The sequence below is a fragment of the Chrysemys picta genome, chromosome 15 (assembly GCF_011386835.1).
Source record: "Chrysemys picta bellii isolate R12L10 chromosome 15, ASM1138683v2, whole genome shotgun sequence".
NCBI classification, from domain to species: Eukaryota; Metazoa; Chordata; order Testudines; family Emydidae; genus Chrysemys; species Chrysemys picta.
Window position 1 is genome coordinate 17,732,127 of NC_088805.1, and position 21,683 is coordinate 17,753,809.

The following is a 21,683-nucleotide window of genomic DNA, read 5'->3' on the forward strand; positions in this document are numbered from 1 at the left end:
ATGGAGAGTACTTTACAATTGCAAAGCCCTATTAATTTCCATGTGCAGGAGGTTCTGGTTTGATAATTGAAAACTAAATTTGCAAAATAAAACCTAGATCCCAGTATATTTGACAGCTAACAACAGACTTGGGGCTAGAGTTTCTGAAGTTCAACCAGATGATGCTATAACAACCAGCCATGTAGCTCACCTCTTTACCTGCATTTGTCAAACCACGGACTGTGTGTGCATCCATCAATCTGCCTGTGAGGTTGAAATACTTCACTTTTCTGTTTAAAAAAATTACTGATTAGTGAACAAAAATCCAAACAATCAGCTAGCCCACTCTTTCAAGAGCATCAGACCTAAAGTGACAAAGAGGCAGTAAATAGCAGCAAAACAGGAAAGTAAATGCAAGGGGAGCATCAGCATTTCATAGATCTATTTGTGGCTTCACCACTGACTTATCATGTGACCTTAGGCAGGTCATTTAAGTAAACTATGGCACAAAAGTTATCTATACGACAGGAATAACACCTATTGTAAAAGATGCTGCAAGATTCAATGCTTAAAAAAACCCACTGACCTCCTAGATGACAGTTACCAAATAAGGGCACAGTATTACTATTTCTCTATAGTGCATACTTAGGAACATTAGCTTTGTGACTCCCTCTGAAGTTAGCTATGCACCTCCTAAGTTACCCATTAACTTCATCTTCACCACAAAGGAAACATTGCCAAATGATCTAGACAACCTTGAGAAGGCCTGAGGGCTGAAAAGTTGGGGATACTGTTTTTGTCTGTTCATTAAATGATGGTAACTATGCATTCATTTCTCTAGTTCAGCAATGTTATTTATAGGCTCACTGGTGTTGTGTGAAAATTCTCTCACAGGAACCTCAGACCTAGTCTATGTTATATTAATGTAAATCCTCCTGCACACCAGAGAGAAGTTTTTCTGGTCCTGAAGAACCATCCCATTCACCCACACTCATCCTTAAAGTTACTGCAGTGCCCCTTCCAGAAGAGGCTGGGCACAGTTCCTTCCAAAGCTTATCAATATTACTTTGAGTCATCCCAGCAGAAAGATTTCTATTCGCATCCCTAACTTAAACTCTGTGGCACTCCAAAACTAAATCTCTGGGATGACAAAACTTCACAGGACAGCTTTTGACTAACAGTCACTCCTAATCACTTTGCACATAAGTAGGGCCCTACCAAATTCATGGCCATGAAAAACGCATCACGGACCATGAAATCTGGTCTCCAACCGTGAAATCTGGTCTTTTGTGTGCTTTAAACCTATACTATACAGATTTCGGGGGGGGGAGAGACCAGCGTTTCTCAAATTGGGGGTCCTGACACAAAAGGGAGTCGCAGGGGGGCTGCAAGGTTATTTTAGGGGGGCAGCAGTATTGCCACCCTTACTTCTGCGCTGCCTTCAGAGCTGGGTGGCTGGAAAGCAGCGGCTGATGGCCAGGCACCCAGGTCTGAAGGCGGCACCTTCCCAGCCGAAGCGCAGAAGTAAGGGTGGGAGTACCATACCATGCCATCCTTACTTCTGCGTTGCTACTGGTGATGGCTCTGCCTTCAGAGCTGGGCTCCCAGCCAGCAGCCGCCGCTCTCCAGCTGCCCAGCTCTGAAGACAGCGCCACCACCAGCAGCAGTGCAGAAGTAAGGGGAGTAGTACCGCAACCCTCTGCAATAACCTTGTGACACCCCCTACCCCTCTACAACTCCTTTTTGGGTCAGGACCCCTACAATTACATGAAATTTAAGATTGAAATAGCTGAAATAACAAAATTTACAATTTTAAAAATCCTATGACTGTGAAATTGACCAAAATGGACCGTGAATTTGGTAATGCCCCACACATAAGAAGGAAAAAGTGGCAAAATTTTTCACTCATTTAGCTGACATTAACAAACAGATCAATAGTCTTTGCTGGAGAGTTTCAGCACTTGCAAAAATGCAGGAAATGCCAAAGCTGAAACAGCAGTTCTACAAAGAGGAGAAAAGCTGCTTGATTATATGAGGGAAGATAAAATGTAGAGTTTCATTTACTTGTCCTGTAGCTGCACTCTGTGTCCCCAGTTCAAGGATTTGACATAATTTTGAACGGCTTCAGCCATCACAGACCTATCAAGAAACAGGACACGAAGTGTTAAATCATCATATTACAGATTGTGAAAATGCAACTCAAAGACTGATGCACAGGTAATTGATGGAAGTTAAGAATATTTTTGTAATATAAATGACATTAGAACAAAGTGCTAAATCAAAACGCACACACAATATCTTCCTTGTAAAACTAGCAAGCCTGATTTTTTTCCAAAGAGTGGCCAAAGAATAGTCCAAGTGAAATTCAATTCTGTTGCTGTCTCAGAGTGAAGAGCAGTGGGGAAAATTTTGGTACTTTTATTACACATCTACAGGAAACACAAAATGCATAGGTACAATATTCTTTACCAGTCATGGTGAATAGGGTGGGATATATTCCAGCCATAATGTTGGGCATCTTTAAGAGCACTCCCTAAAAGAGCTGCTTGATGCATAAGCTTTTTAGGAATGCAGCCAACGTTCACACAAGTGCCACCAAGTCCCCATTTGGTTCCTAAAGAGAACGTACAAAAAATCCAAACAGATCATTTTAAACTAATGCAGTTAGTTCGGAAATCACAGACGCCACTTGCACAATCTGCTGCAGATGAATTTCTCACTCTGCTTACAGTATTTATGGAAGTAACTTTTTATTTTTAAGTTTAAAATTAGTTCTGAAAATACCTTAGCTCTTTTGTGCATTGAACAGTGTAAGACTTAAAGTACATCAACACCAACTATATACATTCAAATGTCTGCATTCCTACCTCCTAATTTACATAATAAACCATAGAAAAAATTCAAGAGCCACTTGATTTATAGATAAGATAATGAACACAAGCTGAATTGTAAGTTACATTTGCTAACAGTCATCTTTTAACAGAGACAATGATTTTAAACTTTATCCAAATTCCGCTCCCACTGAAGTCAAGGGGAGTTATGCTATTGACTTCTTGAGGGCAACGATTGACTCACAGTGTACTTCTACAATGCCAACCACCGACACCACACTGGCACTAATGTGTTTAGAAACAGATCTATTTAAAACTTCTTTGATATAAAAAGTGATCATGGCTTACTTTCATACCTTTAGGTGAAGGCTCCACATAATCAAGAACAGCCACCTTCTTTCCAAACTGAGCAGCTTCAAAACAAAAACAAGGAGAGCAAGTATATTTAGCAAAGGGGAAAACACATGAAGGAAAAACCTCATTATAGTGCTGAAGTTTTGGAGAAAAAAATAAGGTTATTAAACATGTTAAATACAGTTAGTAAAGAGAGCAATTTCCCTGACAATTCCAACAGCTGTTTTGTGTTTCTAATTTCAGCAACTGTTCTTACTGTGTGTAAACATGCAGAAGGTATAATAAAGAGTAAAGGAAAAAAGGATACCATCTACTGAAGCATTCAGTGTAACTGAAGCCCTTATTTCACTGCTGTAGTGTGTTAAAAATCCAGATGGCAATGAAGCCAGAGTTTAAAAGATAAGGGGGGGGAAAAACATACAAGACTGTCCTGTTCCTGTCTATGAATGACTCCTTAAATATAAGTGAATTAAGGATTTAAAAAAACATTCTTTGTAGGGACTGAATGCTTTAAGGAGACTAGCAGAGACAGCAATGAGATAACTAATATAGTCATTATTTAAACAAAAAATTGCACTTTTTATTATTATTTCTTTACAGCTCCAAACCTTCTTTTGCACAAGCAAGGCCTCCAGAACCTCCACCAATCACCAGAAGATCATACTCATTTTTCCCTATGAAAAGGGCATATAAAAAACAGAAGAAGAAATTAGAAAGATGGCAGAGGTACATTACGAGGTGTCAGGTTTGGGTTTTTTTTTATTAAAATATTGTCCTATCAGTGTCCCATAACACTCTACTGTACCCACTAAAACATTCTACCCTCCAAAACAACAATGTGCTAGTGCATGAAAACCAGCAGATAAAATTAACCAGTTTGTTTTCAGAAATTAAATAAAAAACAAAAAGTAAACAAATAGCAAAAGAGGGAAAAGTAAATTAGATACTGTACTGACAATGTCCACCAAAAAGTGGGTTGACACAATAAGTCATAATGCCTCTACTTACTAGATCATTATAATTGGAACTCTAATGCATATTTTATTGACGAGTATAACAGGTCCTATGGCTGAAGTTTCCATGCATGCAATCTCCAAAGCAACATGTTAAAGAGTCTAATGAAACTTTGGTTGAAAAAAAGTTGTTGCAGAAGTAGACATTTTTTCTACCCCAACTATTTAATTTTTGTTCTCAAGCAAGCAGAAGCGGCAATCTAAATTACAAACTAGTGGGCTGCAACAACCAAGAGTATTTTAACAAACTCACTTTTATACAAAGGTAAAAACCAAGTGATTTCTATCAAAAACAGCCAGACCACTTGGTTTGCTAACAGCCTGATTTTTCAAGCTACCGAGGGCCATCGATTTGTAGTTAAATAAATAAGAAGCGATAGTACTCAACAACTTGCAGGATATGAGAAAACCACATTCCCAAGCTGTATCACCAGTTTCAACTTAGGGAGTTTTCTTGGTAGATGTGTACATTTCAGAATAGAGAGAGGTTGAGCCCAGAACCACTGATCTCCCTCTATAATATAATGGCACCTTAGAGACTAACACATTTATTTGAACATAAGCTTTCGTGTAGCCCACGAAAGCTTATGCTCAAATAAAAGTGTTAGTCTCTAAGGTGCCACAAGTACTCCTGTTCTTTCTGCGGATACAGACTAACACGGCTGCTACTCTGAAACCTATAATATAATGGTTGTGCTTAAAAAGTTGTTAGGTGCCTTCAGATAAGGTGTCACCGCAGGTCGGGGTGTCTCAGAGCTGGAGGTGGGGGGCAGAGTCCTCCCCACCCCCGAACCCAACATTTCCAGGGCAGGGGGAGATGGCCACCTACCTGCCCCTCCCCCGCCCCCAGCAGCTTCCTAGGTAAGGGAGCCCCACCAAGAACCAGGAGCTCACTCCCCCTCCCCCAGGAGGGTCTCAATCACCTCCCCCAGCGGCCACTGCTGCTACCCCCCTGTCTGAGGTCGGGTGGGGAGACCACCCCTCGTCCCCGCAGCAGCTCCCCCGACAGGGAGACCCCCTCCCGTCACCCCTGCAGCAGCTCGCCAGGAGACAGAAGGGGGAAGCCATCCCTTGCCGCCGCTCTGGCAGAGGGTAACCGGCAAGGGGATGGGGGCCGCCGTACCTGACAGGACCCGAGCCGTACGGCAAAGCACAGGCTCCCATTGGAAGCGCTTCCGCCCCCGGCACAGCGCCGCCATGTTGTACGGCAAAAGTTACTGCTGCGCCCCCCCCCGTCCAGGCAGGACCCCAGATGCCCGGCCTGTCCGGCTCAGCGCCTGACTGAAAGGCACAGAGGAACCGCTACTCTCGTGCACTCCTCAGGGACAGCCTGGGGCGGAGAGGGTCGGCTCGGGGCTCTGCCACTTCCCGGAGGCGGCGGCTCCGCAGGGAGGCTGCACTAGGTTAGTTGGCGGGCTGAGTGAGTCAGGCGGAGGGCAGCGCCCGGTGGGGAAGTACAGCTTTGGGGGCGGGCTGAGCAAGAGGGTAGGTGACTGTTAGGCGGCCTCGCCGTGACCCTAGGTCAGGGGAGGGACTGGGGTTCGAGTCCCTGTTCCGTCTGAGGCGCTGTGCCCTTGGTCAAGTCATTTAGCCTCTCTGTGCCCTGGGCATCAGTGCCCTAAAGCCTGTGGGTGGGGCTCAGATCCTGCATGAGCCGTAACCCCACAAACTCCATCTACCCTGCCTTTCCCATGAACCAGAGCATTTCGGTGCTGAGCTCCTCCCCCGTGTTGTGCTCACATCTTTCCAGTCTCATGCCAACTTAGTTTTAAGACATGGTTGTTGGGGGTGGGTGGGGTTTAAACAGGCCTCTGGCGACATAGGAATTTACTTTGTTTCAAGTAGCAAGTTTTTTGGAATTGGCACACCTGCCTCAGCAACCCCTCTGAAAAAGAAATGGAGGGAAGGTCTCTGCAAAAGGGGGGTCAGGTTAAAAAAATAAGAGCTCGGTACTCAGTTTGAGCAAAGAAATAGTCTTAAATAAGAGCAAAACTCGTTTTGTCCAAAAGTTGACATTTGATATTCCGGGGGTGACTGACGGCGTGAAGATTTCCTTCCTCTTTCCAGAGGTGGTAGAACTAGCGTATTGACACTACTGCAGATGAATGACTGGAATATTTACTGTAGCATTAGCACACCACCTCTTCAAGATGAGGAGGATCTGCAACATGTGCACCCCACCTTTCCTCCCATATCATGCCCCTTGGCACAGCAGCTACACCAGTGTTACCAGGGGGCCCTCCACAGTCGCATAAGTGAAGGCTGGAGAGCCTCTAAGGAACTAATTTAGTGGTTGGTGTAAGAGCTAATCCTGATCCTACCACTGACTGACTATACAGCCTTGGGTAGCACTTCACTATGTGCCTGCTGTTACCCAGCTGTAAATTAACAATAATTATATTGACCTTTTCACAGGGGGATTACGTAATTTAATTATTGTTTGTAAAGTGTTCTGTGATCCTCTGATAAAAGGTGCTATAGAAATACAAACCAGACATTAATCAAGATTATGCCAGAGGGACCAGCAAACTTTTATTCATTCAAAAGTTCTCGCTATTGTCCAATTCTGTGGCATAACTGTAGACTAACATGTTACAACATGGGAATCTAGATACTTTGGTGATTCATTTGTTACAAATACCAAGGTAGATGGATCTATATTTGGGAATTTAAGTCCTTGGCACTGTGGTGGAGCAGCCCTTAAAAGAGACTATCTTTAGTCATTCTCTAGTGCCTCCTTAAATTAGCTCAGGAACAGCACTGATTGGCTCATGAGAAAATTGCATCCAGCCATCTTGTGCTTCAAATGTGATCAGTCCTATACAGGGCTGAGGGGTCACTGGGTGTGGGGAGAGGCAGGATGGAGGGGAATTAAGAATGGGAAAAAGAAAGATCTGAGGGACTAAAAACACCACCTAGGATGGATAGAAATGCTCTGCATACATGGTACCTTTCTTTGCTCATTGTTAATTGTTGTTTCACACACCATGAAATGAAAACTGCAACACTTTGATAAAAGGATTGAAAAGCTGTCTGATATCATGATAAACATCTCCTTGGTATATTGCTTGTTGAATGCTGGATAGGTGATGTGCACAAAACTGAAGATAAGAGTTCAATATGTCCAAAAGGTGGAGCAAGTTCTCCTTGCTGTGGATTTATCTTATTGGTTGTTTTCCATGGGAAAATGTTGCTAGACCATTACATTATTTCACTACTAGGAAAAAACTTTTAAGTACTGTAGCAAGGCCCTGCTGATAGCATGTCCCAGAGCTAGGAATCTTTAGTAAAAAATGCTCTGATCCTCAGTCCTGGAGAAATGTGCTCATAGGACCATCAATAGAATTTCTTTCAGTATCAGCTGCAGAGATGGGTCATGATGTGATTGAAGAAGTTGTCCCACTGCTCCTAGTAGGATAGTTATGGCTGCTGAACAGGTATTAGAAAAGCAAACCTGAAATCACGTTCAGAAATGTCTTTTGTGCTGATAGATGAATGCACACCCAAGCTGCTTTGGTATGGAGCTATGAAAGAACATACACTTAGAAATCTGGGATGCAAACAAATTTCTTAAATGACACGTTATTGGACTAGGCTTCATATTTTCTGAATGTTGTCAATTGTAGCAAGACATTTAAATGTTTTACAGTTTTATACTCTGGATGGAATTTAGTTGATTTTGGGGGGAGATCTGTTCAATACATTATGAAAATGGAAAAAGGAATGACAATGTATGATGTTTCACAAATACTTTAAAATAAATTCATGAAGAAACCAACCCATACATGTAACCTCCATATTTGTAAGACAATAATAGACCTGCCACGAAGTAGACTTTCATTTGGGGATTAATTTTCAGGACAATTTTAAAAGTCTGTGCCTCTTTGTCATGATGGATTGTATGTCTGTGTTTTTCAATGAAACTTTTAAAGTCTCCTTCATGGAGTGAACCAGTTTGAGATGCACACTGTGAAAAATGGTTTTGTAACTTTCTGATTGGTATGATGTTGTGTTGTTGTAGTGGTGTTGGTTCCAGGATATTAGGGAGAGGTGGTGGGTGAAGTAATCATCTTTTATTGGACCAACTTCTGACACACAGTCTTCTGAGCTCTATGTAAGCTTCTTCTCTCACCCACTGAAGATAATCCAGTTAAAGATATCACCATGCCCATGTTGTGTCTCTGATTGGTACAACACATTATCTTGACCTTCCTGTTTGTTTTGGCTTTATTCTCCTTATTACATGACTAGTGCTTTCCAATTGTACTCGGTAGAAAGAGAAGAGGAAGAGAACAGCCGTAGTGGGTAGCTACTGTTTTTTTTAAAGGTACTATGCTATTATTCTGTTTTGCAAGGGTGGTGGTGGTGAATTAAAGCAATTGTATGTTACTGCAGTCATATTGAATCTCCTATGAGTGTGTGGCTAGAACTGGGTTAATTGGTTGAATTAAACAGCCTTCTATAAATGACTTACAGTTGCTTTCCACGTACATTGCTTTCTGTGGTCAGTTGCCAGTGTGTGGCCTGATCTTGGCATAAAGGAGGGAGTGAGGGAGAACTAGAATCTGCTGGTGACCTTGAGAAAGAGACCAAGGTAGGACATGTGATATAAGTGAAATGAATGGGATTGTCTGTGGAAGTGACTTGAACAGTAAGGCAGGAGAAGAAAGCCAGAGCTGCAGTGGGACAGGAAGAACTAGTGACATCAGGACTGAGGTGACTGGTGGTCCCCCTGGCTGGTTCTTTTGAAATCAAAGCTTGGAATAGTTAAACCAGCTAAGTGTATGGGAAATACCTCAGTGTGGGGGCTAGCCTGGCAAACAGGGACATCTACTCACCTAACATAGACAAAAGCTATGGAAAACCAGTCAAAATGGTTTGTATCACTTTTGCATGAGACATTTCAGTGGAAAATTGGGTGGCAATAATTTTCAAGCACCAATTCTTTGCTTTGGGGGTTGTATAAATAGAAAATTATACTCTTTTTATAGTTGTTTTGCTTTGCGCTGGTAGAAATAGAACTTGTTATTTTGCAACTGAAAACTGTACAGTATCTTAAAATAAAAAAATGGCCTGGATGATAGAACTCTTGCAAAAAATGGCTTGTGTAGGTTTTTTAAAAGCAGAATATCTCTGAAAGATGTCTAAATCTAAATGAAAATGAATTCAAATTCTTAATCTTGGTTTCAGAGAGTGGTATAGTAATCAGATTTCACCATAAAGCTTCCGTAGATCCCAGGACACTGTTAAAATCTGGGAACTTTCCTGTATTGAAATTTTAGGATTTAATATGTAAGATATGAAGATGCATCTAAAGGAATGGAATTTCACTCCAGAAAAATTTCCAGAGGAGGGTGGGAGACTCATAGAATTACTCTCTATTCTAAACTGGGTCATAATTTAATTTCACCTGGTTTTTTTTTTAGGTTTAAAAGAAAGTCAGCCACTCTAATGTGTTTAAGAACTTCATCAAGGGATACTTTTGTAACCTGGGACACTTTCTTTGGCTAAAGATGTTTTCTACTGTTTTGAAATAGCTGCTTACAGCTTGTGGAAAAATAATTGTTTTATTTAGAAACCTTCCAGCAAAGTCTCTGTTTTTTTAGAACTTTTTTCCTTTTTTTTTTTTTTTTTTAATACCAGAAACTTTTGGCATGTTAGCAGGGTCTTTTTTGTTGTTCAGAATTTCATTTGTTTTTTCTCTTTATTCCTTCCTTATTTGTCATTTTATGTTTGTGGCATCTCCTCAAGAGCTAATTGATTTCAAGTGAGGAAGCAGGAGCAGGTGGAGTTGTAAGCAGCAAAGTTCTTAATTTTATGTAAATAAGTCAAGTTATATTAAAAAAGGGAGGGGGAGAGAAATATATAGAAGCCTGGGAACTTAACTGCTTCTGAATGTTTACTTTCTATGACAAGTCGGTATGTTTGAAATCACGCGTTGAAACCACTCTAAATAATAACCTTTTAAAATGGAGTCAATTGGTTTGTAAAGCAAACACTGAATGGTTCTTTACTCTCGCTAACTTATGTACTCCGCCTCTATTTCTCTATTAAACTTTAGAGTTTGATTTTGCCGGCCACTTTGCTTGTTTGTTAACTATTTTATGCATTAAGACATCTTCCAGGCACTTTTCTGGTACAAATGTGGCCCATTCTTACTTTCTCAAAGAACTTATATCATGTTTCTCAGCAAAGGAAATTAATAGAAAATAGACATACAAAATAAATAAATATAAATCCCCTTGTACTACTACAGAAGTAGAAAGCTTGAAAGAATTGACTGGAGGAAAAACATTTCATTTGATGTGTAGGTGTCTGTAGTAATGTTCCAGCTCTTTCCTCCATCTCTCTTTGTTTAGGCTTTAAAAATCAGGTTTTGGCCAGGGTTATTTGGAAAAGAGAATGTGTACTGCTATAATCTGCGTATGTGCCATCCATTTACTAACTCATCTTCTAGTGCCGTGATTCTCAAGATATTTACCATTGTGGTATGCAGCTCTCTATGTGTTGTGGGCCACATCCACACACACATATATTATTAGGGTGACCAGATCACCAAAGAAAAATATCGGGACGTGGGGGGGGGCGTCGCGGGGGGGGTGACGTGGGGGGGGCGTGGCAGGGGGCGGGGCCAAAAAAAAAAAAAAAAAAAAACTTCCTCCGCAAGTGCTGGAGGGAGGCCCGGGAGACTCAGGGGAAGCGCGGGGCCGGGGTGAGTAACAGTCCGGCCTGGCCCCGAGCAGGCAGGACTCAGTCGGGTGGTAAGGAGAGGAGGGGGGCGGCCCGCGGGGCCAGGCGGCGGTTGTTCTCCCCCCCGGGCAGCGGGACTCGGGAGCAGCCGCTGCTGCAGCTCCCACTGCCGCGGGGGAGGAAGCGGCCATGGCGCTCCGCGGCTGCGGCTCTGGCGCCCCCGAGCCTGGGCCTGCTGCGGGGACCCAGTAGCGCGCACGCTGCGCCCAGCCCCTGGCCAGCGTCTGGGCTGCTGCCCAGCTGGTGCTATCCCGCGGCGGCCCCGGAGTGGGGGCAGCAGGCCCCAGCCCCCCCGTCCCGCAGGGGAACGAACGGGGCTGGGCGGCCGATGCCTCCACCCCGGGGCCGCCGCGGGATAGCACCAGCTGGGCAGCCCAGACGTGCCTAGCCAGGGGCTGGGCCCAGCGTACGCGCTGCTGCAGGCCCTGGCTCGGGGGGTTCGGGGGCGCCAGAGCCGCCGAGCGCCATGGCCGCTTCCTCCCCCGTCGCCTGGCCCCGCGGGTCGCCCCCCTCCTCTCCCACCACCCAACTGAGTCCTGCCTGCACTGGGCCAGGCCGGACTGTTACTCACCCCGGCCCCGCGCTTCCCCTGCGTCTCCCGGGCCTCCCTCCAGCGCTTGCGGAGGGAGGGGGAATGGTGAGCCCGGGGAAGAGGCGGGGATTCGGGGAGGGAGCCAATCGGGGGAGGAGGGGGCGGAGTCGGGGCAGGGGGGGGGGCGCGAGCACTTCCGGGCTCGAGGCTCGGGGCATTTCCTTGTTTGTCCGGTTGTCCCGACCGCATGTCGGTCGGGACGCGGGACAAACAAGGAAATATCGGGACGGTCCCGATAAAATCGGGACGTCTGGTCACCCTATATATTATATATATAACCTATATGGCCCTGAGGATGTCATATGGGTCATAGCTGTGTGCTGACTAAGCCACAAGCAGCCCGCAGGCCGTGAGTTGAGAACCACTGTTCTAGTGCCTTGTCTACACAGCGAAGTTGTACATCCAACTAAACTGGTGTATTTAAAGCTATATGCAACCCCTAGGTTGGCCACAGTAGAAGTGGTATAAATGTGTTTATATTGTCATATCTGATATTGATATAGCTTAGTCCCCTTTTCTGTAATAAATCATCTTTTTACTGGTATAAGTGCGTCCATATTTAAGGGTATAATTTTTACCAGTATATTTGTACTGGTACAATCCCAAGTGACCGTTATAATGGCACAAAGTGTGGATAGAACAGGTCTCAGAGTGGAATCTCAACAAAAGGCATTGTAAAATTTTCCTAAAGCTAAAGAAATATTTTTGAGCTTATTAGGATGTTTTACTAATATAAGGATTAGATATGTATATGGACAATAAGAACATCCCATATGACATTATACTGATTAAACAATTTATAATAAATGTAAACCCTCAGGGCATAAGCCAATACCTCACAGTTTGGGGTCAGGCAGAAGACTTCTCTTATGGGCAAGTTATTCCATAATAGCTCAGTGTTTCTTGCACCTTCCTCTGAAGCAGATGGTATTGATCAATGTCAAAGATAGGGGGCTAAACTAGTTGAACCTCTGCTCTGATTCAGCGTTGCAGATTCTATGCTTTTACATATGCAATGGAACACGTCAAGAACAGAAGGGGTTACAAGTTGTCTTACCTCATACGACATCACAGATTATCTTGATGCTTACAGTAGGGGATGATCAGTAAGATCAATGTGTGGCATCAGTTCTTGTTTGACTGAGCTGTGCAGTCTGAAAGCCTGAACAGTTAGAAACTCTTCTCACCATAAGTAAGGGGAAATATATTCCCCTTTAAGATAATCAACAGTGCCAACTGTAGTTATTCCTGCAGGCACGGACCATCTTGCCTTTAGAGGAGACTGTAAACCAGATTTAGTGCTGGTGTCAATGTTAAGAAATCTTTAATAGTAGAATCATGTTTAATTTTGTAAATGGGTTTTTTTCAGATGCAAATAGAGAATTATTGCAGGTGAAATGAGTTCATCATTGCTTTTTACTGGTTCCCTTTGGCATCTGGAATATAGGAAAAGATTTATTAAGCTGAAGCTCTAACACATGGAGTGAGGCTTTTAAAGTTATTCTGTATCAAAATAACGTATTGTTGTTTGTTGTGCTACGTGCCAAAGTATTCATTTACTTTTTGCTTAAAGAGGTACAAAACCACCCCTGACCTCCCACCGTTCCTTATTCATTTCATCCACTTGCTCTTATCTTTTTTTTCTTCTCCTTAAGCTCTGTGAATTAGCCCCAGTCTAGTTCATAGACCTTCATTTGCTGCGTTGTCCTCTAACATAAACCCTTTCTTTGTCCCTCCACACCATTTGGCCACTGTTGGGGTGAGAGCGTTCTTCTCTGCAGCCCTTTTAGAGCAGTTTCCATGATAGCATTATAGAAATTTGCTCACTCCTACTTTTGCTAAGCTTCCCAGAGAGGATAAAGGGGAAGAAAAGATCCACAGTGAAGTCTATTTATAGCTATATGCTGAAATGGCTTTTGTTTCTTTTCTTCTGCTATTTGAGTGAGTTGCAGTTCAACTATCTTCAGTATCCCTGCTGTGAAAGGGACAGACATGCTTTGGATTTTATTTTAGAGCATGACCTCAGTCTCCTATTCAGCCCGAAAGAAGAAGTTTGTTAGAATGTGGCTCTTCTGATCTGTGTCTTGCAGAATTCTTTCTAAACGTAAGCTTTGAATGTTGTCATATTTGATTTTCTGTAATGCACTGATCACTTCGCCCTCATTTTCCTCATGGTGTTAACGCAATTTATTATATGAAAGTCCCCAGCAGCACTGCAGTATATGGATGTGCATGGGGCTTGAATCTCCCATTTATACATTGGTTATAATGTGATAAGTCTTAACTGGAAAAAAAATATGGGCCATATTCATCCCTGGTGTAACTCCACTGAGCACAGTGGACTAACCTACACTGTGGATGAATTTGGCTCATGCCTGACTACCAGCATTCACTGTGCAGTAACTAAGTAACAAGAACAGTGTCATTAGAAGGTAGAGCCAACATTGTGCAAGGAAGAATGGGGGAAAAGGACACGTCTCCTTTTAGAATCTCTGTATACCAGAACATGTAAGCTGTGCCGGTGATATGATCAAAGGAGACAGACTACTGCAGGCTCTTGGACTCGTATCCTGTAAAATCCATATCACTACAGCACAGGAAAAGATCAGAAGGAACAGCTTCTGTTCTGTGCATGAAGGTACATGTTTATATTTTCCTATTTTTTTAGACGTGATATCTGATATACTATGCTCTCTTAGAGGCTGCCGCTATTTCAGATGGTGCTGGGTAGGAGGAGGAAGTTTTTGTCAGGTTTCTGACTGCCAGGCACTTTAGTGATGCTAATTTGTGGGCAGAAACAAGTCTTCAAAGAAGAGTAGGACATATTATATGTAATGCTTTCATATTGTATTGTCCACCACAACAGTTGAAAGAGCAAGAAGAGATAATCCTGATTAGGTTGAAAATGTTAATGATGGATAACTCTGGCATTAGAATTACGTTTCAAGAAAAAGATGAACATGAGTCAAGCTCTTATGTTCAGTGATATTTGCAATGATGAATAGTGGCTCTGATAAATATGTCTCTGTAGCTATACCCTGGTTTGCATTTTGATCAGGGAGCTCTGCCATAAAATGCCTTTCTTCCCTCTGAAAAGGAACTGCAACTGGCCGTGTTGCTACGGTACTCATGAGGTATCTGCTTGTTGCCCCTGGTGGTTATCTTCCCTTAATAGGACATTGTAAAAAACCAAAACCCATCTTTCCTTACCAGGCTTACTAACAACACTTCTGATTATTAAAGCTATATCATGTTTAATATCAAATTTTCTTCAAAATTTCTGCATTTTAGGTTTGCTTTTTGCACTTGCTCAGTCAAAGACTACGATAACAGACTGCTTAACTTTGATTTCTAGTTTTCATGCACTAGCGCACTGCTGCAGTATTTATAGTATACCACAACAACCATCTGGTTGATGGCTTTTGTCTGCATCCCCAGAAGCGTGCTGGTCATATTGAGCACTAACACTGTCAGCAATATGAGTGTGGTCATTCAGGTTTATTCAGTATTTTCTGTTTCATCTTCAGCAACCTACGGCCAGAGATCTAGTTTTACCTTTTCATTGTTGGTCCGACACCCAGCTGCTGTTGTCTGTCAGACATTCTATCAGAGTCCATGTTAGGGTAAACATGGTTCATTCAACAGCCCAGCAGGTCATGTGTTTGACCTGCACTGTCTAGCCGTGCCTGCTGATAGCTCAAGCCACTAGCACAAAATTGTAAACAATTATGAAACAGAAATAAGGACACTTTAGAATTTCTAATTGTTTATAATTGTTTTAATTATTTCTAATTCTAAACAATTAGAAAAATGATATCCCAGTAAAGCTATTGCTATTCAGGGCATACTATAATAGATATTTCTTATATTTAAAAAGCATATTTTTAAACAACAAACTAAAGCCGTAAGACTACAATGTGATCCCTGTGTGCGGACCTTACACCTACCTGGATTGGATTGCTGGATGGGTGAGAATGATCAACCACAGACAATCAGAATCTGTTTTTATAGAGCACATGGCCACTACATAGCTTTTTTAGGACAGTGAGTGCAGAAGAATATAGTAAAGCCAATCGAAACTACAGGGAGTTTTAGGAGGGCAGAATATAATTATCTTAATTGAAATCTGTCCAGTGCAATGGAGATAAACACTCCTCTGCAGCCTAATTAATGGGGATTCTAATCCATAAAAGTCATTAATTATTTTTCTGTCCTCTTCCTGTCATCCAGAAAAATGAGAAGAAACCTATCTTTTTGTTTCTACTGAACCTGGAAAAAGGCAGAATAAAAGACAAAAGAAACAGATTCTTAAAACCCCTAAATCAGCAGAATTTTGCATTTATTGAAGATTGACATTTATGTAGTCATGGTAACCAAACTGAATTATAGTACTAGGAAAGTATGAGGAGCCAGAGATTTAGATTTTAAGTGAGGAAATCCTCAGTGGAAAAAGGTGAAAAGGTCCTAACTTGATAACAAGATGTTGATGGAAAAACTAATTACAGTTGTACTTTTTTGTACTTAACCAAAGCGAACAAAGCCAAGAAAGTGTAATCTGGACATCTGATTTCTTCATATTTAGCAATACGCTGGCTTTCTGACAATAAAAGATTAAAAAACATCTTGTTTGACTTTCAGCCTTATTGTTAAATCGGTCAGAAAACGAAAGAGTAAAAATATTCTTTCTATTTTAAAATACCAGATTGAGGGTTGTTTTTATTTGGTTGGGGTTTTTTTCCTTTACATTTTTTTTTTAATTTTGTGATTTGCTGTGGCAGTCTTTGGCAATCTTATCTTTGGCAGAGACTTACCTGGATGTTCTAGCCAAACTCCTTTGCTGGTCTCGCTCCATGAAAAAGACTAAAAATAAGCACCCACTGAATGCCATAGAAAGAGAGGTGATTTTAGTCAGCTTAGTGTAGGACAGGGAAGCAAGAATTTGAATTTTAATCCTGGCTTTGACACAGATTCTCTCTGTCCTTTGGAAAAGTAATTAACCCAGATTTTAAAAGTATGTGCAAAAGCATGCAAGTGCTTGTGCACGTGAACAAAATGCAGATGTAAAATGCTGGCCACATGAGCCAGACTTGCAAACACGTGCATATCCTCGACTTTCACTAGTGCAACAGGTGTTTCACTGCACAATTTGGGCATGAGCTTTTAAAAATTTCAAACATAATCTCTCTGAATCTGTTTCACCGCCTGAAAGACTGGAATACTACTACTTACCTACCTCACAGGGGTGAGAGGAGGGTTAATCAGTTAATGTGCAGGGCCTTTCGAAGAAAAACACTATGTAATTGCTTAGCATTATTACATTTTCCTCTGATGGATGCTGGCTATTAGCAGCAGTCTTTCTGCAATGAATTCAGGCTCCATTGTCCCTGGGCACTCTTCTATTGTAGTCTGTTCATCAATACCATCAGGCCAGTGGACCGATTCTTTTGTGAACGAAGGTTGAATGGTATAAATTTACCAAGCATTCTCCATTCACACCAGGTTATGTGAGCTAATAAAATCTCTAGATTGGATTATAACCCCCCCTGTATTGTAACACTACAGTACCAACTAGCCACTCAGAGACTCATAATAAACTCAGAACAACCAACCAAGCAATTGGCAGTTAGATTAAATGTATGAAAGATGATAGCAAAATTGGATGAAATATCATCTTCCCACAAAGGGATGATTTATCAGTGGGACAAAATCGATTAAGGGAAGCATTTGAAGCACTGTTTGTATCCACATTTTCACCAGTTATTCATAACATCAAGAATATTAATGTGTCACCTTGGTGTTTGCTATCAAGGTGTCCCAAAATGGATCTCTTTAGTAAATATAGATAAAAACACTTTGTCTTTCTTGGGTGCCATCTGTCCAAAACATATCAGTGTACCTTCCAGACCTGAGTTAATTTAGCTTCACAATTCCCTATTCTGTGAATTAGAAAGGTAGCATTTTACTCATAGCATAATGGAGGCCCCCAGCGGTTAAGTGACTTGCCCAAGGTCACACAGGTAATCTGCTGCTAAAATGAGAATTAAAATCTAGGTCCTCCTGAAGGACCACGAGGCCATCTCTCATGGAAGACAGCAGCCTAAGGACACATGATGCCTTTGCATTATAGGCAGTTTTGTGAGTATTTCCAGATAGGACTACAGCAAAGCTGTGTAGTTTTATCTTGGATAAATTGATGATAAACTAGGATTCATTTTGTATTTTTTTTAAATAAACATTAACAGAGAACAGACATTTATTTCCAAGTATTTTTTCATTATCAACTAATTTCTGCAACAGCAGGAGATGAGGACATAATTATTCAAAATGTTATCACTACAGAACTCAACCTTCCTAAGATTTAAATAATCCTATTTTAATCTAATTTAATCATTACATTTTTAATGTTTCATTATTAAGCATAATTAAATCCTGAGTTTCTTGTGCCAAAGCCACTAAGGCACACACTTGTATGAGCCTCAAAAAATATTTGTAAAACAAGTTGTTTACTTTTCTTCTTAGCAAATTTCAGTTTGCAGCAAATGGAGATCCTTTTTGCGGGTGAAACGGGAAACAGATGATTACAAGTATTCACCACTTTACATCAAATCCGCCCATACCTTTCCATGATACATTTATTATGAAGCATAGAAATTTGACAACTTTAAAAACGAATCTCATCATTTCTAGTTACCAATCAGTTTTGTATCTCAAAGAACTCTAGGTGCACAACATATGCTAACTGATGCAGTCTGATGGGAGAAACACCCCTAGAAAACTGGTAAATAATATTAATAAAAGGCACCTTGATTAAGGTAGTAAGAGTCCCCTGTACTTGAGTAAAATCACAGGTTAGGATGAATTGTTTTGACTGCACCTTATACATGCAGCTATTTCTGTGTTAAAATGTATGCAATCCCAGAGGCCTTTTTGCTTTTTTATGAAAACAATTGATCATATGGTTTATTCAGTTAATCCCAAACACAGCATTTACTCTTCTTTAAAACTATAATTGTGTTACTGGATTTGCATTGTAAAAGAGCACAATAAAGGTCTAGATGAAAAGTTGAGTTGCATTACCAAATCAGGGTGTGATCTCATCAGATCTTTCAAACTGAGCAGGGTCAGGTGCATAAGGAAAACCCAGGTGCTGCAGAAAGTATAGTAAATGATTTAGTGCCTAAACCAGCACTGACTAAATGTCACAGTGTGGTTGAAGGGTGCACTGTATGTGTGGAGGTGCCATTTTGAGGATAAGAGAAATTGATGACATTGTCATTAAATGTTCCATGGTACTTTTCCTATGAGTGTGTTACCCTGATGTCCCTGCCCAATATGAAACTTAACAACAAATTGCCTCTAGTCTACATACCGCCATCATTCTCAAATCAGGGAAGGTGTTCACTGCCTGTGTGGAGTGTGAATGAGTAATTCTAATCAATTTCCACCTTTCACCCTAGAAATGGCTGCACTTCAGTGTTTGGCGAAGTATTCTTTATACTTCGTAAATCCATTGGCAGGGTTTGGGAAGTGCTAATGAATGCTTCTGGTACAAGATCATTATAAAGCCAAACGGTGTCAGATCTTCACTATTACTTCTTTTGTTTTAATACTTTGTATTGTCTCAACACCTTCTTTATTTATTGTGGCGTTTCCAAATATCATAACTGAACAGGCTGGAAGCATTTACCTGTAATACCCTACCTGGCTAGCAGATGCTGATCCTTCTGTAACAAGGATAAGTGGGTGTGGACTGAGCAATCATGAGGGAGGAACTCTAGGCAGGGCCGGCTCCAGGCACCAGCCCACCAAGCTTGTGCTTGGGGCAGCACCTGGAGGGGGGCGGCGCGGCGCTCCAGCCCCCGGGGAGAGCGGGGCCATGGCCGGGCTCACTGCCCTCCCCCCAGCGCTCTGGCCGCCCTCCCCCCGGCCGCCGGGGGGAGAGCGGCGAGCCCTGGCTGGGGCTCGCCGCCCTGCCCCCTGCGCTCTGGCCGCTGGGGGGAGAGCGGAGCCCCAGCCGGGGCTCGCCGCCCTCCTCCCAGGGCTCCGGCCGCCCTCCCCCCGGCCGCCGGGAGGAGAGCGGAGCCCCCGCCAGGGCTCACCGCCCTCCCCCCGGGGCGGCAGGCGGCTTTTTTGCCTGGGGCGGCAAAAAAGCCAGAGCCGGCCCTAACTCTAGGAGTAGCTAAACCTAGGGAGAAAGGTTAATCTGACCTTTATTCTAGTGTAGTTTGAAAAGCCAAACTCAAAAAGAAAGGGCCACGTTTGCACTTTATATACTCTGTGAACTGTGTTTGTCGAGCAGATTGGGAAAAGCATCTGCTCTCACACACCAAAACTGTAAACATTAACCAGTGGGGCCAAACCTTTGCTTTATGAAGGTTTGGGCACAAAAATGAAATGGAACCTATGTGGTAAAATCTGATGAGAAACTAAAGTCATTTATGTATACTCTCAGATTACATGCAGAAGAGACAGACAATATATTGTAAATTTGGGGATACACAAGATAAATCATATGAATGAAAGGATATGATATACTCCATGTAAAAGGATGAGTTATTTATACAGTATAATCTAAACAAGCAAGATTCTGCATCTATACCATAACATATGAAGAAAGATTATCAGTTCTCTGACATGCTGGGACATTTAATATCTGGTATCCTTGAATAATCTGCTTTCCTGAATGTGGATTTGGTGACAAAACTGGTTCATCATTTTAGACTATGATATCCCTCCAGTGTTGTGGGGTTTGTTTGTTTAATTCCCTTGCTAACATTTTATATATTGTCTGTTATTGTTTGTCTTCTCTGTTTAGATTTTAAGTTCTTTAGTCAGGGACCATATCTTCCAAATATGTTTCTAACTCAGAGGCTGTCATGCAGGGATCTCAACCTCAGATCACCATGAGGGCCACATTGGCCCGAGGGCCGCACCACTGAAACCTTTTCATACAATGATACAAAAGTATAGTCCAAAATGAAAAAAAGACGAGTAATATAGTATGCTATTAAAAGTCAGTGTATTAACTTTTTAAAAACTAATGTGAAAAGTCAGTGCTAATTTTGACATCCTTTCATTTTTGGCCACTTAGCTGACAGCATTTTGCATCAACCAGAGCATCAATATTAGGTTTGATATCCTGAGACTAAACCAATCTGTGTTGCTTGCAAATTGCACCACATTCCTTACAAAAACTACCCTAAGAGAATGTTAAGACTGCACAGGTGCCAAAATTAGGGTTGCGCACACAACTTTTTCTCTGCCCCTTTGAGACTGTGTTATCATGTAATCTTTTAATTACAGGGTCACGTACTGTTTCTCATATAATATATACCTTTTTTCTACACCCTTAAATTGTATAGCATCTTAGTGATTTTTCTACTGACTTTTATTGCATTATCACAATAGCCCAATATATGCTTACTAGCAAAGGATTTCCCACTTAGCCACTCAAATTTATGGTAAGCAGGAGTGAAGGTGGTGATGAATGTGTGTTGTGATGGGAAGCTGTGTTGATTTGTGCCTGGGTTGTGTTGTGCTGGGAGATTTTGGTTGATTTGTGTTGGTGGCAAATAAGGGGTTTGTGCTGGGGTGAGGGGCTATCAGTATTTGGACTTGCTGGTTGTGTTGTTGTTGTTGTTGTGTAGGTGGTTGTGCTGATATTTGAGGTGGCAGCTAGGCACCATGGTGTGGCAGTCGGGCCAAGTAATCCACCTTCAAAATTGGTTGGTTACAGACTGCAAAACCCCCACTCCACCCCTTCAATAATGCCCTGCCCCTTCCCCGCCCCCAGTCCAACCCCTTCCCCAAATCCCCACCTCAGCCCTGAGTGCGCCGCGTCTCCACTCCTTCCCCCTCCGTCCTGGAAAGTCCTAAGCACCGCCAAACAGCTGTTTGGCGGCAGGAAGCACTGGGAGGTGGGCGGAGGAGCAGGGATGTGGCACGCTCGGGTGGGGGGTAAGGGGTGTGGGGGGGGAGTCGGCGCCTATGGCGGGCTGCAGGAAATAGCTCCACGGCTATGTGTTTGAGACCCCTGCTCTAATGTCAACTGGGGCCATTGGGCCCTACTGTAATACAAGAATTTAATAACAACAATAGCTATATTCTAATATTGTTATGTGAGATACACATCAGTGATTTATTTCAGTTTCTCTATACATTTTG

The 21,683-nt window shown here is 42.3% G+C and overlaps 2 protein-coding genes across 14 annotated transcripts in view; one reads left to right on the forward strand and one right to left on the reverse strand.

Annotated features, from left to right (window-relative positions):
• The window catches only part of TXNRD2 (thioredoxin reductase 2), a 52,190-nt gene extending 46,690 nt beyond the window's left edge, over positions 1-5,500 (reverse strand). For 2 of the 4 annotated variants that reach the window (XM_005281123.5, XM_065568020.1), the window contains exons 1-6: positions 5,301-5,439; positions 3,773-3,838; positions 3,167-3,223; positions 2,449-2,593; positions 2,044-2,118; positions 191-269 (exon numbers count right to left, since the gene is read on the reverse strand). In XM_005281123.5, coding sequence (XP_005281180.1) covers positions 191-269; positions 2,044-2,118; positions 2,449-2,593; positions 3,167-3,223; positions 3,773-3,838; positions 5,301-5,376 — 498 coding nt within the window. In that variant the 5' untranslated portion in view covers positions 5,377-5,439. Of the gene's footprint in view, positions 1-190; positions 270-2,043; positions 2,119-2,448; positions 2,594-3,158; positions 3,224-3,772; positions 3,839-5,300 lie in introns of those variants that run through there. The other 2 variants (XM_005281124.4, XM_024105716.3) reach the window with 2 other exon arrangements.
• COMT (catechol-O-methyltransferase) overlaps positions 5,441-21,683 on the forward strand; it is a 32,573-nt gene continuing 16,330 nt past the window's right edge. Inside the window, exon 1 of one of the 10 annotated variants that reach the window (XM_005281122.5) lies at positions 5,441-5,580. Coding sequence is in view for 4 of the 10 variants with exons in the window: in XM_042841538.2 (XP_042697472.2) it covers positions 8,795-8,893 (99 nt within the window). In the remaining 6 variants the exon portion in view is untranslated. Of the gene's footprint in view, positions 5,581-7,002; positions 7,124-8,320; positions 8,505-8,717; positions 9,054-9,603; positions 9,971-13,066; positions 14,158-21,683 lie in introns of those variants that run through there. The other 9 variants (XM_065568022.1, XM_042841539.2, XM_065568026.1 and 6 more) reach the window with 9 other exon arrangements.